Source organism: Molothrus ater, chromosome 5 (genome assembly GCF_012460135.2).
Source record: "Molothrus ater isolate BHLD 08-10-18 breed brown headed cowbird chromosome 5, BPBGC_Mater_1.1, whole genome shotgun sequence".
NCBI lineage: Eukaryota > Metazoa > Chordata > Aves > Passeriformes > Icteridae > Molothrus > Molothrus ater.
In genome coordinates this window covers 34766032-34780677 of record NC_050482.2, presented here as the reverse complement: position 1 = coordinate 34780677, position 14646 = coordinate 34766032, and the positions used below count along the sequence as shown (strand labels likewise).

Sequence of the window (14646 nt, the reverse complement as noted above, 5' to 3'; positions counted from 1 at the left end):
GGAAAAAGCAGCCGGGGCTGATGAAGGGAGGGCAGCGCCGCACGGGAGCCGTGCCCCGCGCAGGTGGGAACTCCGGCGAGGCGGGAGCGAGGGAGGGAGGGGACAAGCGACAAGGGGAGGGAGGGATGTCTGTCCGTGCCCGGCCCGGGCCCCGACCCCTGGGCGGGCCGGGGGAGCTGAGTGGATGGAGGGCGCGTCACTCAGGGCAGGGCGAGGCCGGGGATGGCGGCCCCCGCCCGGCGCGGCGCGGCAGAGCCCCGGTGGCGGCGGCAGCATGCGGGCGGCGGCCGCGGTACGGCGGGCAGCACCTGCGCCGGCACCGCACGGCACGGCACGGCAGGGCGGGGGAGACACGGGGACAGGGGACAGGGAAGGAGGGAGGGAGTGCGGGCTGGCTCTCCGCGGGCTGGCCGCTGCCCCGGCGCTGCCGCTGAACGGCGAGAAGCCCGCGGAGAGAGCTTCATCTGTCTGTTCCTAGGACGCGGTGGGCATCCTCATCCTCTGCCTGGCTTCTGCGGCGGCCGCGCTGGACTTCAAGTACCACCACACGGAGGAGCTGGAGGAGTTCCTGAGGGGGGTGCACGCCGCGTACCCCTCCCTCACCCACCTGCACAGCATCGGCCGGTCGGTGGAAGGTAAGCCGAGAGGAGAGACACTTTTTGTTCTAACTAATTCACAGGGCAGGTGTGGGTAAAGGTGGCGTGTCGTGGCTGCTTGCTGGCGGCGGGGCTGCTCTAACCAATCTCTGTGAAATTTCGTGTTCCTCTTGCTTAAGCGTGAATAACACACTCTGGCTGAAGCATCGTATGTGTCATCAGGGTAAAATTTCTCCCAACATTTATGTTTCTGAGAATTGGAAACGTCCTGAGTGGCAATTTCAGAAAGAGGGCCGTCTTTATGGAGCGTAGAATGTGTGGGACCCCTTTGCCAAGTGCCCATTCTGGGAAGGACTATAATTAAAGAAGTGTGTTTCCTAACTTGTGGTTGTGTTAAAAATACCTCCTGATACAAGGTCCTGTGCTGTAGATGAAGAATAGGATTTCAGTCTCAAATGTTGTAGGAAAATGTACTGAAGTCAGTAATCACCTTTCTGACCTTATATTGATATTTTAATTTATCTCCCTGTGATTGGTACTTTCTTACCATAAATTTGGGGAGAAGTGGCTAATTTTTCAAAAGAGATTTAAAAGATTAAAGTCCACATGCTAATAAACACTAATGTACATCTGTTTAATTCTAAGAAAACAAACAAACAAAAAAACCCAAACTGCTTTACTAGATTTCAGTTCAAGAAACTAAATCACTCTGATAAGAGCTATAAAACTAGATAGAAAATCCATTCTTTAGAGACATCATCTGTTCCTCTAATCCCATTTTGTACTACTGGAAGGAGACATTTGTAGCATCTGTTATCAAATCCACACTTGTGATTAAAAAAATAAAAATCTGTATTCTTCTTGATAGATGATCATGGAGACATTTTCATGGCTTCTCACTTGTTTTACCATGTATCTCAAAGTAGAAAAGGAATCTTAAAGTTATTTCAGCTGTGTTGGTTTTGGTTTCATCAAAGGCAGAATTAGATTGGATTATGTTATTCATCCATGCAAGAGGTTAGTTCCTGTAAGTACAGTTCTCTCCACTGCAAACTAGCAATTATCCACATCCTCATTTTCATACCTTTAGAGAACTTAGCTAACATTGTGATGATAGGAATAGATTATGACTTTTCTGCCAGAAACTCAGCTGGCTTATCTTTGTGCGGGTAGGCAAAAGCCTTTCATCCAACCTGAGAGATTGGAACTTTGGCTTTTACATATCTGGATACCTGAAACCTGATAACATAAGGTGTTCAACTTGTCTGAGTTCCATCAGCATGAAAACTGGAAAATCATCCTCTCTTGGTTGTGATGGAGCAATGCACTGAAACATCATTCAGATTTTGATATATTGCCTTCTGCTTTGCCAGACTCTGAGAAGAGAATTGTGTGGGCTCTCCTTGCTATTATTCTCAGTGCCACGTAAAGCAGAATGGAGGTGAAAAATGTGTAGTGCTCCTCTATTCTAAAAGTTAAGAGATTTCTACCTTTGTTGAGAAATGAGCCTTCAGAGTCACCTGGAACATGGCAGGGGACAGTACTGAATTAGGGTCTAATTTGGGGGGTGTTTTTGCTCATGCTAAAGGAAAGTTTTATGATAACAGTGGTTATAGAATTCTGGTGAAAATAAAGTTTCAATTTTGGTCCATGGGTTGAAATTCTGTTCCTCTATTCTCAGTAAAGCTGCTGCAAACAAGGCTGTCTGTGTGTGCACACACCTGTGTGGGTTTACTAGTGTTGTCCTCCTGCCAGTTTGCTAAACCATGGTAGCAAAATGTACTTCTTGATGACAAGAAACAAAAATTTATTTAAGTACTATAAAACTGAGATCAGTGTGATGCAGTAAGTTGATACTCCTGATATGAAAATTCTTGATGATGAATACAATATCCCATGGATCCAAGCAACACCTATAAAGTCAACAGACATTATTTTACTGTTATCATGAATGGCTATTGTTCCCACATTATTTGTTAATCTATGCCAAATTTTATCTAGTAATCTAGTATTTTATACTGCCATCTAGACTTGAATTATGAAGAATGTGAAGTAAAGGCTTGACTTTTGGTTGGTGTGTGTAGATTCAGAGCTCTGCAAGGATGTAAAAATCCAGCTCTTAGAAGTTGTGGAGGGTGATAGGGACCTGTGTATTACCACTTCAGAAAGTGATCGTGTGTAGTTCTTTAAGAGAACTATTTAAACACTCTTCATGTCAGAAGCCTCAGCTGCTTCAGGCAGATCATAAAGTAATTTAGGTCTGGAGGCTATCTAGTCTGAGCTCCTGTTCAAAGCCAGGCTCACTTGAGAGTTAATTATGATGCTCAGGGCCCTCTCCACTCTACTTCCAAATATCTGCAAGGGTGGAGGTTCCACAGAGTCTCTAGGTACCTGAGCCACCTTGCAGCCCTTCAGCTGCACAGCTGCAACCCAGCCAGTCTGCAGTCTGTACCTGCATGGGATTATTTTCTTGAGTTGATTATCCATACATGGGGTTCTTTTGTTCCAGGTGCAGGATTTTGCATTTATCTTGGTCAAATTCCCTAAGTTTGCTGTCAAGAAATTCCTTCAGTTTACCAGGGGCTCTCTGAATGGCAGCCCTTGCCCTGATGAAGATATTAAACAGCATCAGCCCCAGTACTGACCCTTGAGGAATGCTGCTAATAATTTGCTGCCTCTTGAACCACCAGTCGTTCAGTCCAGTCAGCTTCTAGACTACTTTACTGTAGTCTAATCCATAATCCCATAATCCCAAATCCATAATCCCATCTTGTTTACAAAGACACCATGAGGGTGACTGGACACTGGAACAGGCTGCTCAGGGAGAATCCTTAGAGACATTCAACATCTGTCTGAACTCAGTCCTGGGCAGGTGGCTGTAGGTGGCCCTGCTTAAGGAGAGGAGTGGGACCAGGTGACCTCCAGAGGTCCCATGCAATTCCCGAATCTGTGATTCTGTTGAAAGCTTTGCTAAGGTCAAGACTAAAGAAATAGGGTGCTTTGCTCCCTCTCACTAATTCAGTCATTTCTGCATAAAACCCTAAAACAGTCAAGTGTGATTTGTTAGGGATAAATCTGAGGTGAGATTTACATAGTGTGTTTATTTGATGCATGTAGACTGTAATAGCAGTGTGCACAGCAGAATCTGTACCAAGATCCTCAATGGAAAACAAATGGAATGATGCCAAATTTGTTTTGTGGCGGTTTACATCACCATATAGAAGTTCCCCCCTGCCAGATTACTAGGAGCACCTCTGCCAAATTACTGAAAACAATGTGTTCTAGACTGGCAAAGGCCTGTTCAGTCTCCAGATCTGATTTGGAAGCTATGATATTTAGTTATGTATCTCATCTGCTAAGCTGTTATCCTTAAATGAGGGGAGAAAGGAGCTTAAAAGATGTAGCTCATTGGCTGACAAAACTGAGTGTTACCTTTTGGTCTAATTTAGTAGGTATCATCACATCCCTCAAGATCTGTAGGTAATTTGGTCTGTGAGAAACTGATAGAGTCTTAGCAGCAGGTAGGCAGAGATGCGTGATGGCTCAGAAAACACCCTAATTCTTTTACATTGTTTCAGGTGTGTTGTTGAATAAAGTTATAAAAGCTTTTTGTCAGGAGTTCAGTTTTCTGATACATCCAATATCCAACCTCAGAACAGAGTGTGCACTCTATAATAATAGAGGAACCTGCAGGGCTGCATCACTCTGGGATGGGAGAATGGGACCTGGTATAATCATATTAACCCATCCTGCCTAATGCCACCCCAGTGAGAAACTGACTGACTCTTAGCAAGCAAATCTTAGAGTGCATTACCAAAAGGAAAACAGTCAATGTACATGTATGATCTGTGGCTTTTCATTGTTCAAGATACAGTGCTGTTGTTATTCTTTGAAAAGAAAATGAGGATGGTGGGAAGCTGACTTAAGGATTCTAACTGAACTGATGACCTCCTTAGGAGGACAAAACCAGCCAGGTATTGCAAGAATGGAATAACTTCTGTAGTAGATCCACACTCTAAAAAGCCTTTTCAGATACACTCTGGATTGAGATAAAGTGATAGCATGCTAATTACAGCTTGGTTTAGATCTAGGTTTTCTGGAGGCCAGTCTGCATTTTTAGAATTCCAGTCAACTTTGGGACAGTTGTAAACATCTTCAGGCCAGACTCTGCTCACTGAGGGAAGGGTTGTGTATGGTTAAAGTACCCCTGTCTTTACTTAATGAAATTTCAAAGTTGACTTTATATATTAGTATCCCTTTGGCAGATCACTGGAGAGACAAAAACTAAAAGAAACTGACCAGATTTTGTTCTGGTTCCACTAGAAATTCTCAGAAATACCTTGCAAAAGAGCTGTCCTGAAAGCTTCTTTGGTTGAGAGCAATGTGGCTTAGTCATCCAAGTCATCTGATGCTTAGTGAACACCAATACTCAGTCGCTCTCTCTGTTGCCCTTGGACAGACACATTCTATCCATTAATCTTAAACACTTTGCTAACTTTGGGGGAATTTTTTTGGTTTTGTTTTTAAGTAGTGAGTCTTGCTTATTAGCATTTTGCAGTCCCTGCTCTGTGAACAGGAGACGCCGAAGTGTGCAGGGGGTGTGTGTATGGTTGCTGTGGGTTTTGTAGCTCAGGAGTGCAGGACTCGCCCGTGGCTGCATGCATGGGTTGTGCTGTGTGCTCAGCAGGGCTCACAGCAGGCCAGGTTTCTCAGTGATAAGGGGCCTGTTGGGGCACTTTGTCCCCTTCCTGCCTGCATTCATGTGTTTTTCTCCTTGGAAAACAGGAGGGAATGAACATGCCCAGGTTTCCATCTGATAAGCAGCTGTGACTTTGGCAGTAGGGCGTGCTAGGGATTGGGACTCAGGTAGTGCTGTATGCAACGTGTGCCTGATAATAGAGTCAATAGAAAACCTGGGCAATTAACCTGTCCATCACTGCTCACCAGCATCAGTGGAATGTGTGCCCAAGGTGTGCCAGAGGTCAGCTTAGACCTCCTGACCCTTCTGACACTGTGCTGTTAATACCAGGTATCAACAGCAGGCATTTATGGGTGGCTGAGACCTTTAGGCATTTATGGTGAACAGGGGAGTGCTGATTTGCACTTCAGTGAAAATATTTAATAATAAAAGGCCAGGTATTGTATTTGTCTCATCTACACATAAATAGTGTGTGTATGTAGCTGGGAACTCATTTTAAGTTATTTATTTTGACACAGTATGGAGGAAGCCTGAGTTACTGCCATCAATAGTAAAGTGCATTGTAAATTCTATTGAATTTACATTACAGACTTTTATGTTCTAGATGTTTTTATTTTTTTTAAAGTACTAGAAAAGAAGTTTTACTGCTGGGGAAAACAAAGCTGAAATACATTACCCATAAAATGTTTGTTTTATTGTTTCATTGGGAATTATTATTATCAAGGGTTCTGGCAGTGCATAAAAATAGAATGAGAAGGTTTTATACAGCCCACTGTACTTCGAGGTGAATTTCTTGGTGTTACCCATTATTAAATGCTAGTGCCAGTGTTTTTAAAAGTAGGAAGAAAAATGAAAGGTAACAGAGAGAATTCTTTTTGTCAAACAAATTGCCTAGATGAAAAATCCATAGCAAGTGTGTTGTCTTTAAAGACTACATTGCAGTTATTTTTTCTGTGGTTACATTATGCGAGGTATATTTGTGTAGAGGATTGTTACCTTAGGTTTGTTCCATTTGACTGCTGCAGATGACTTTCCTCCTGTCTCCAGTCCTTGATAATGTCTCTTCTTCCCTTCCCTCCTCTTTATCTCCCCACAAATTTCCTTGCAGGCTTGTCATGCAAGCATAAAGCATAGATGATATAAACATCGAGGCTTTTCAAAGTTTGTTTTTAGAAACAAGAATGAATGAGACATTTTCTACTCTGGGGGCCCCATGATGCAAATAATACTAAAGTTGCTTAGCTCCAGTCCAGAATTCCATGTAAAAATGGGCATTCTAAAACTTATTGTGATAGTTAAATTCTTATCCATGCTTGCTCACTTGTGAATTTTTTTGCCTGTTATGGGTCACTTGTTCTTTCCTGTCTCTCCTTATAACCATCTTTGTTCTTGTCTTTGACAGTATGTGTGACATATAAATGTATGTTAATAAGATTTTAAGTAGGTTTACATGTTCATTTTGGTATTGAGAAGGTGTTTGGGTTCACAGATGGGCTTGATATTAATAGCCTTGTAATTTTTATTTGCAGCACATAATGTCCCTCACTGTGATGGGAAGGGGAAATAAAACAGGGAAGGAGTACTGGCTCCTTCATGGTTTATCTAGTGAAAACTAAATAATGACTTTAAAAACAAGAAGTATTAACTTGAATTCTTAAGTCTTCAGCTCCCAACTGAGCTTTGCTCTAAATCATGTGTTTAACTAGAAGTCACCATTACTATATTAGCTTTAGATTTTATTTGTCCTAACTGAAGCTAAAAATTCTATAAATGCTGAAATATAGATTCGTATATATTATCTGACTGCATCCTCTGGCAGTTTGACTCCCGTGATGAGACACAAGTAGTTTGTCTGCAATCAGTCCTCCAATAGCCAAGTACTAAGATTTTATCTGATGATAACAAGACTTAACTTTTCTTTCCTGTCAGTACAACTATGCTTTTCACATGGGTCATTTATAAAAAGCATATTGTTTGGTGAGCATCAGATGTTTAAAAGATCGATAAGCTTAGACATTACTCTTGGAGATGCAGTCACTGACTGCATTCCTATTCTCTTGCAGTGAAAGTAAAATTATTTGCTTAAGTTTTCTCTTCTTTACACTTGCTGTGAATTGGTCAATCATTTTTGTCCTGCCTTCTATGATCTCTCCTACTTAAATACACTTTCAGAATATTTTGGAGGAAAGTTTGTTCATTTGTTTTTTTCCTGTGGAACATGCTGCATCAGAGATTTCTGTCCCAGCTTAAATAAATAAACAAAGTGTGAGGGGAACCTATCCTAGCAACATAGATCAAACATTTCTCCTATATAAACTGTTATCTAGTACTGAAGTTTTAATGTTGTAACTTCAAAATGGAAAGATCTGATCTGTTTAGAAATAGTACACTGTTCACATGAGTAGCATTTATTTAGAATCTGCCTTTTGAGAAAAATCTCTGTTCTCCTGCTTCCTCTCTACCTTTTGCTTTGCAGTTGTCTGGTTGCAGCATATATGTGTCAATCTGTTTTTCAGAGCAATAAAAGTCTTAGGGCTGCAGCCATCCTGTTTCCCATCAGCAAGACTTTGCAGCTTTCTGTGTTTGTTTAGAAACAGGCAGAATTGACTACTGGATATTGTAACTCACATCAGTGAAGTTAGCAATGCTCTGGAGCTTGTGTAACACAGAATCAGGAATTGCAGCTGGTGGATGCAGTATCCATATCCCTTTCTGGTGTTGAGGAAGTAATTATGTAAGATATTTTGTGTTTGGGGGTTTTGTTTGTTTTAAAACTAAGTGAAATATAGAACTCAGGGTACTAACAATGGTGCACAATGGGCATAAATGAATGTTTTTTCCCCCTCATTTGTTGTAGGATTCTGCATTCTGGAGCATTGTGCATACATTTTTAGCCCTGTAAATGAAATGTGATCCTAATCACAAGCTTACTTAAAGAAATAAAACTCTCATCTTGTGTCTGGGTTTTACCCAGATGGTCAATTTGTCTGCATTCTCCTTTTAGCTTGAGAAGAACTTAGTAACACACCCCTCCTACCCCACTTCTTTTTTAGTAGAAAAGTGTTTCTGGTGGCTTTCCATTCACTTCCCACAAAAGAAGAAGAGCAGTGTGCCCTGCATCCCTTCTGCCCAGCCTTTCTGCCTAGGACCTCTGGCTGTAGATCCTTGAAGGAACCAGTCTTGCTTATTTTCAGGGCTACCTAATTAAAGGTTTGCTGTGTGTAGCTATGGCATATTGTGTTCACATAAGTACATGGAGACCTACTTATGATACATTAATTAATTGTTTGCAAGACTTCTTACAGTGAAGCATTTAGTTCATTAGACAGTCATCCTGCACATGTTTTTGTGTAGAAGAGAGATCTAGATAATTTTTAGGGCTGGGATTTTTTTTTAAATGAAATCTGAATGTGCATGTGATTTCTAAGCTTTCTGGAAGTTCTGCTTTTGGAACTTTTTTTATTAATTAGAAGATTAATTTTAAGAAGTGGACATGGAAAAAGATAATGCCTTGGACTGGCTGTAGATCTCTTCCCCTCACAGGTGAGAGAACACTCTCCTTGTAAAACTGTTCACTCTTATAAGCTGTGCAGTGGCTCAAATGTGAGAAAGAGGGTAGAGGATGTTTCTAAGCAGATGATTCTGCAGTTTGATATCTAAGACTTACTTGTTGTTTTGGGAAAGGTCAGACCATGGCAGTCAGAGGCACTTAATTAAATTACTGTAGCTGCTATGTAACATGCTGAGCTCACAGTGGATTTAGGACAGTTGAGTTACATTTCCTGTTTGTCCCTAGCCAGTGTGTTCTGCATCCATGGTCTTGCAGTTACCTGGGGCATTTAAACAGAGCTTGAACACATCTGAAAAAGTAACATTTATCCTAAATCTAAAATAAAAGCAAATTCTGTTCTCAATAAGAAATGTACTCCTACTGTGTCCATTATTCCATTTTCCAAAGAGCAGCTAGGGAAAATTAGGGGAATAAGGTAGGCACAGATGCCTCCCCTGCTATGCACTTCAAGCAGTGTGCAGCCAGCATGGTTCTGATGAAGCATTTTCCCTGATCGTGGTGTGCCTAGAGTACAAAGCTTGCTTTGATACACAATTGCATTAGGCTGATCTCAAAATCCCAAGAATAAACAAAGACCATCATAAGGTGTTTGTTCAAGAGACTAAGAACCAAATTACTCTACTAGTAGATGGTGACACAGCCTGATCCTTAGTTGCTGCCTTGTGTCTTTGTTACCTTTCCTGAAAGCCGCTTGCTAGTGTTTCTAGAGACATTTGTTACCTGGTTTAGGAGAGAATCTGGAAATGCTGGTCAGACTAATGTAGCTTGTTAACTAAACCAGAAAAAGGTGATCATGGCAGAGACTGGATTAGTTTTTAAAAATTTATCTAGTCTCCATTTTTCCCCCTTCATTGAATTAAAAGGTGGGGGGAGCTACTCAGTGTCTGGATTTGTAGGAGTCTGCTTGTCAGTGTTGAGATGTGTATGGTTGTGAGCTTCCTATTCTTGAGGCAAACATAATGTCTGAGATCTGACAAGGATTTATATGGGATAGGTGTAGCAAGTCTCTTGGTGAGGTACTTCAGTGAACTCAAATCCTCAAAGTGCACCAGTAACTTCTCGGCCACATATAAGCCACAACCTGTAGAATGCTCCTTCTGTTACCTTCAAGTGGCAGAAATAGTTCTACATCCTCTGTCTCTGGTGCTCAAAGTGTAGGCTAAACAAAACTATTGAATCTGGATAAATAGCACTTTAAAACAAACAACCCCCTGTCCCTTATGACCAGCTTGTGTTACAAGCAATCACTTTATTCATGATGATCCAATGGTACTATTGGTAATATTTATTGCTTTCAAATATACAATAGCTTTTCTGAAAATTACTAGATGCATACCAGTTTCATAGCTTTCTCAGAATATAACATATACCTTTTTAGAACTACGTTTAAAAACTTAGGGTGATAGAAACAAGAGTTTGTGAAAAGGGAAAAATAATCTATTTGGTTTCTGGGTGTAAATACGAAACCAGTTAGTGTAAATAGTAGAAAAAGCCTGCTCAGACTTCTCATCTTCTTAGTGAGCAATACAGAATAAGGTTAGTATATCTTAATTTAAAACCAGTATTCCCTCTGTGTTGTTTTTCTTTGGCTTTTACAAATTTATTTTTATTTCTTGATTTTTGTTCAAATAACCTGTAAGCTACTATTGTAGAGACTATGTTCTGCATTGGCAATTTTTCATTTTTGTATAAAGAGTGTGTTCAACTTGATTATGAGAACTGGAAATGGTACAGTGATGACTCACATGTACATAGGAAAGAAAAGGTTGCTGTTCTCATAAGATCCAAGTCTTGTGAAAGTGTCCAAAGCAGCTATGGATCCCAATCAACGAAAGATTTAGTTAAACGTTTAGGAAGATAAGCAAGCATGTGAACAATGAATTGTTTTGACTCCCTTTCCTTCTCAAGTGCTTTGGATACAAATAAACAGTATCTAGTGTTTTTTTAGAGTCATTGTTTATTCCTTCAGTTCTGTTTATATGGTGCTGATTCTAATTTAGAGTGACTGGTGTAATCTCTTGGAGTAGATAGGAGCTGATTAAATAGTGGGAAATTGATATTTCTATTTACTTTTTGCTGAGAGAGAGCGCCTTAAGTCTGTAATGAGGGGTCTGTGGGAAGAGGCCAGAAGTATTAAATTTAGCAGTGGGCCCCACATAGTGACTCAATGGCTGTCAGTGGCTGTAGCCAGTGACAAATAATAAACCTGTAGCCAAATGTTACCTTGGGTGCTATTGGCTTTTTTCTGCTTACTAAGCACCATGCTGAATACTGCCAAACATACCTGATTGATGTATGGGATTGATCTGTATCTCTTTATTCTTTAAAATAACTTGAAGACTTATAACTTTCTTATATTTAAAGTGTTCTAGCTCTTCTTGGCATATCAACTTTGTTCATTACTAATGCCAGTGCTACTACAGGCCAAGTCTTTAGCTAATCCATTCTGCCTCAGTATACCTGAAAGTAAAGAAAAATGCTCACAAAAGAATTTGATGTTCAGTTGTTCTTACAGATGTTTGTCTGATTTCAGCTTCAGGTATGTAGCTTATTTTGGCAGTGTTTTATTCAGTCTGGCTAGATTAAAATCACATATTTGTTCATATTTGTAAGGCAGTACTGCTACATCAGTCATTCTGATTAACCATTTCTGGTTATACAAATAATGTACTGGTACTTCAAATTCTCTTAGAATCTGAATCAAGCTGTGTGTGGTTTTGGGCAGTCCCCTTGCAGAAGAAAAGTTCCCAAATGGCATTAGATTTTCCAGCTTGAATTGGTAATGACAAATCAGAGTACCTCAGGGCAAGGGTGCTGCTGATGATAGTTTAGCAAAAGGAATTACTCCTGAAGTCCTTCATTAGCTGTGGTAGTGTTTTGCACTGAGGAGGCTCATCTGCCTGGAGAAGAGAATGCTTAGGGTGGAATCTTGTCACAGAATTCTAGCACTTGAAGAGTGGCTACAAAGAGGATGGATCCTCTCTTTTCTCAAGAAGCCATGTGGAAAGAAGCAGGGGGCAATGGGTACAAGTTGCACTATGAGAGCTTTCATCTCAATAGAAGAAAATTTTATACAGTGAGAATCATTCACTGGAATGACTTCCCCAGAAACGAGGTAGAGTCCTCCCCACTGGAGGTTTTAAAGATGCAATTGAACAAAGTCTTATCTACGTTTCCTTTCCCATGTAGGGTTGGCCCAGATGATCTCTTCCTTCTAACCTGGGCTGTTAAATGGTTCTGAGACTGGTTCTATGATTTAATTGCTCTGGGACCTTGCATTCTAATGAGAGTTAATCTCTCTTCCCCTCCTCTCTGAACTGCACCTTTCTAGGTGGGGGCTGCTTCAACACAGATCAGCATTACAGCAATTCCTGCCCGTGAAGCCAGTGTGCAACTCAAGGCCAACCCAGGAGGACTGTAGTCAGTCTATTGCTTTTTCTTGGTCAAAGTGGTCCTCCCTGCAAACTCTTGAATCAGTACTCTAGCCTGACTGCTACTGACAGCGGGTCTGAGCCATTCCCCAGTCATTTCACTTCATTTCCTAGCCATAACTTTCTTTGAAATTATGAGTTTTTCATAAATGAAGCTGTAAAGAACAAAGTGAAGAAAAGCAGAAATAAAATTCAGAACAAAAACAGGAAGCACAATCCAGATTCTAACATCTACAAATTGATTTGATTTCTTTCCCAGTAGATCTGGAGATCAGTTTCAATTCTTCATTTTAATTACCGGGTTTTGTACATCTGTTTAGAATATGACACTACGTTGTGAACTAGTGGCAATGCTAGAAAACTTTTTAAAAAATTAAAAAGGCTTCTCATTCTACTAGAAGCTGTGTGGTCTGGCTCTGCTCCAATACAAGTCTTGTTTCTTGTCCTGAGACACAGAGTTAGAAACACACGTTTGTCTTTATCACTTGAAATATAGTTCACTAATTAGTTGACGTCAGTTTTGGTTTGGCAATTTGGCAGTGAGAAATGGCTTTTCAAGCATGAGAGGAAGCTTAGCTGTTCCCTTCAGGTACCAAACCAGAGTTATCTAGGCTTTGCTGATTAAAGGAAACCATCCATATGCTGAATCTTTTTACATGCAGTTAATTACAGCCGTATGGAAAGAAATCTTACATCATCCCTCCCAGATACACTATCCAGTACTGCAGGCTGAGCAGACCCAGGAATGTATTTTAATTGTTAATGGAAGGTTTAGTACTTCTTACAAGCTGGAAATGCCAGGAAATAATTGGTATCTCAGTTCATGGAAGTGTTTATCGTGTAGATGGCCCTCACACAAACTCTAAACAGTCGGAACACTAATGCAGGAACAACCAATTTACATCAGTACTTAATGTTAGTCCATAGTTAGCTCTTCGTTGTGTTTCCCATGAGTGAAATCCACAGTGAGAGCAGCAGGAACAAGTACTGCTGATGGCAAGACACTGAAAGTATTATTTTTTAGTTTGATACCAGGATACGCTATTATTTGTAGAAAATCTTAAATGATGGAAACATCTAGAGCACTTTATCTCTGCGTGGACTCTTTGCTTGAGTGTGTTTGATGATCTGCATGCAGTAGCCACCTTTGGGCTTGGGCTGTGGCAGAAAGGCTGCAGTCACTGCTGTAAGCAGGTGTGTTCCTCCTGGTGCAGAAGCCCACGTGGCAGCTGGCACCAAGGAGGGATGTCTGAACTTGCCTTCCAAAAGAGGGAATGAGAGCTGGGAAGCAGGCCTTAGAGGGCATAAGGACAAAGAATCATAGGAGCATTCTGGAAGGACTCCTTGGTAATTCATTGCAAGTTGCCCCAGGATACAGCTATAGAGAAAATGACACATTGCAGAGTTGGAAAATTGAGGTTGTTGTCCATGCTTGATTATGAATAACAGTTTTTTCACTACCAGGATTGTTTTCAGTTCCAAATATATGCTACTGCAGCAAGATTTGTCATCTATTTTCACAGAGCTGCAGGATGGTTGAGATTAGAGGGGCTCTGGAGGTTTTGAAAGGGAGAAGGGCTGGGGTGAGATGATTTGTGTGTTCTCTTTCTTTCCTTTTTGAAGAATAATGTGATTAAAAGGTAGTGTCTTTGGGTTCTCCACTCTGCAACTTGTCTAGGCCTACAGAAATCAAACTTTTTATTTTTTTATGAACAGTGGCTCTACATACAACAAGGCCAAATAACTAGCTTTCTTCCTTACCAAATCAGTTGCCACAAAATTATTTTTAAAACTATGGATTGCTTGCTCACATTGTCCTTTAATGAAAGAGTCAGTAGCATCATCTCACAGCTTTGTGCATGGTGTGGCTACAGGGGTTGAACACCAATGTCTTCACCAATGTGGAACCAGGGGATACTGAGATCACTCTTGGTTGAATCTCTCAGCTCTCAGCACTGTCTTGCTCTTCTTGGTCCTAAGACTCTGATTCTGTTAACTGAGGATATAGTTTGGCAATCACTGTCTTCAGTTTTGCCTCTCTTACAACTGTTTCAGTGCATCATCCAGTGTTGCTTCGTCCACTTCAAGTTTTTCTCCCATTCCTGAAGCCACGACCCTTGTGGTAGAGCTGCTGTGAGCCAGTTGCACAGCTGGAATAGAAAACAAAAATGCTGTGGCGTGTGCATGACTACAGTGGCCATGCCTTCAGGAATGGGAAGCTGATACGTTCCAGAGTTTGTTTAGTGCAGATTTGATGACCCACAAAGCTTTAGGAAATAGGGCTTTTTATAGCACTGCATGTGGCAGTTCCTATGTTCTGTCTGTCCTGCAAGCAGCAGTGGTGGCTGG

General features: G+C 41.1%; 1 protein-coding gene across 1 annotated transcript in view; it reads left to right on the top strand.

Moving 5' to 3' along the window:
• The first annotated feature begins 210 nt into the window (after positions 1 to 210).
• The window catches only part of CPM (carboxypeptidase M), a 28124-nt gene continuing 13688 nt past the window's right edge, over positions 211 to 14646 (top strand). The window contains exons 1-2 of the mRNA XM_036401030.2: positions 211 to 292; positions 479 to 635. Of these exons, the coding sequence (XP_036256923.1) occupies positions 275 to 292; positions 479 to 635 (175 nt within the window). The 5' untranslated portion in view covers positions 211 to 274. The remainder of the gene's footprint in view (positions 293 to 478; positions 636 to 14646) is intronic.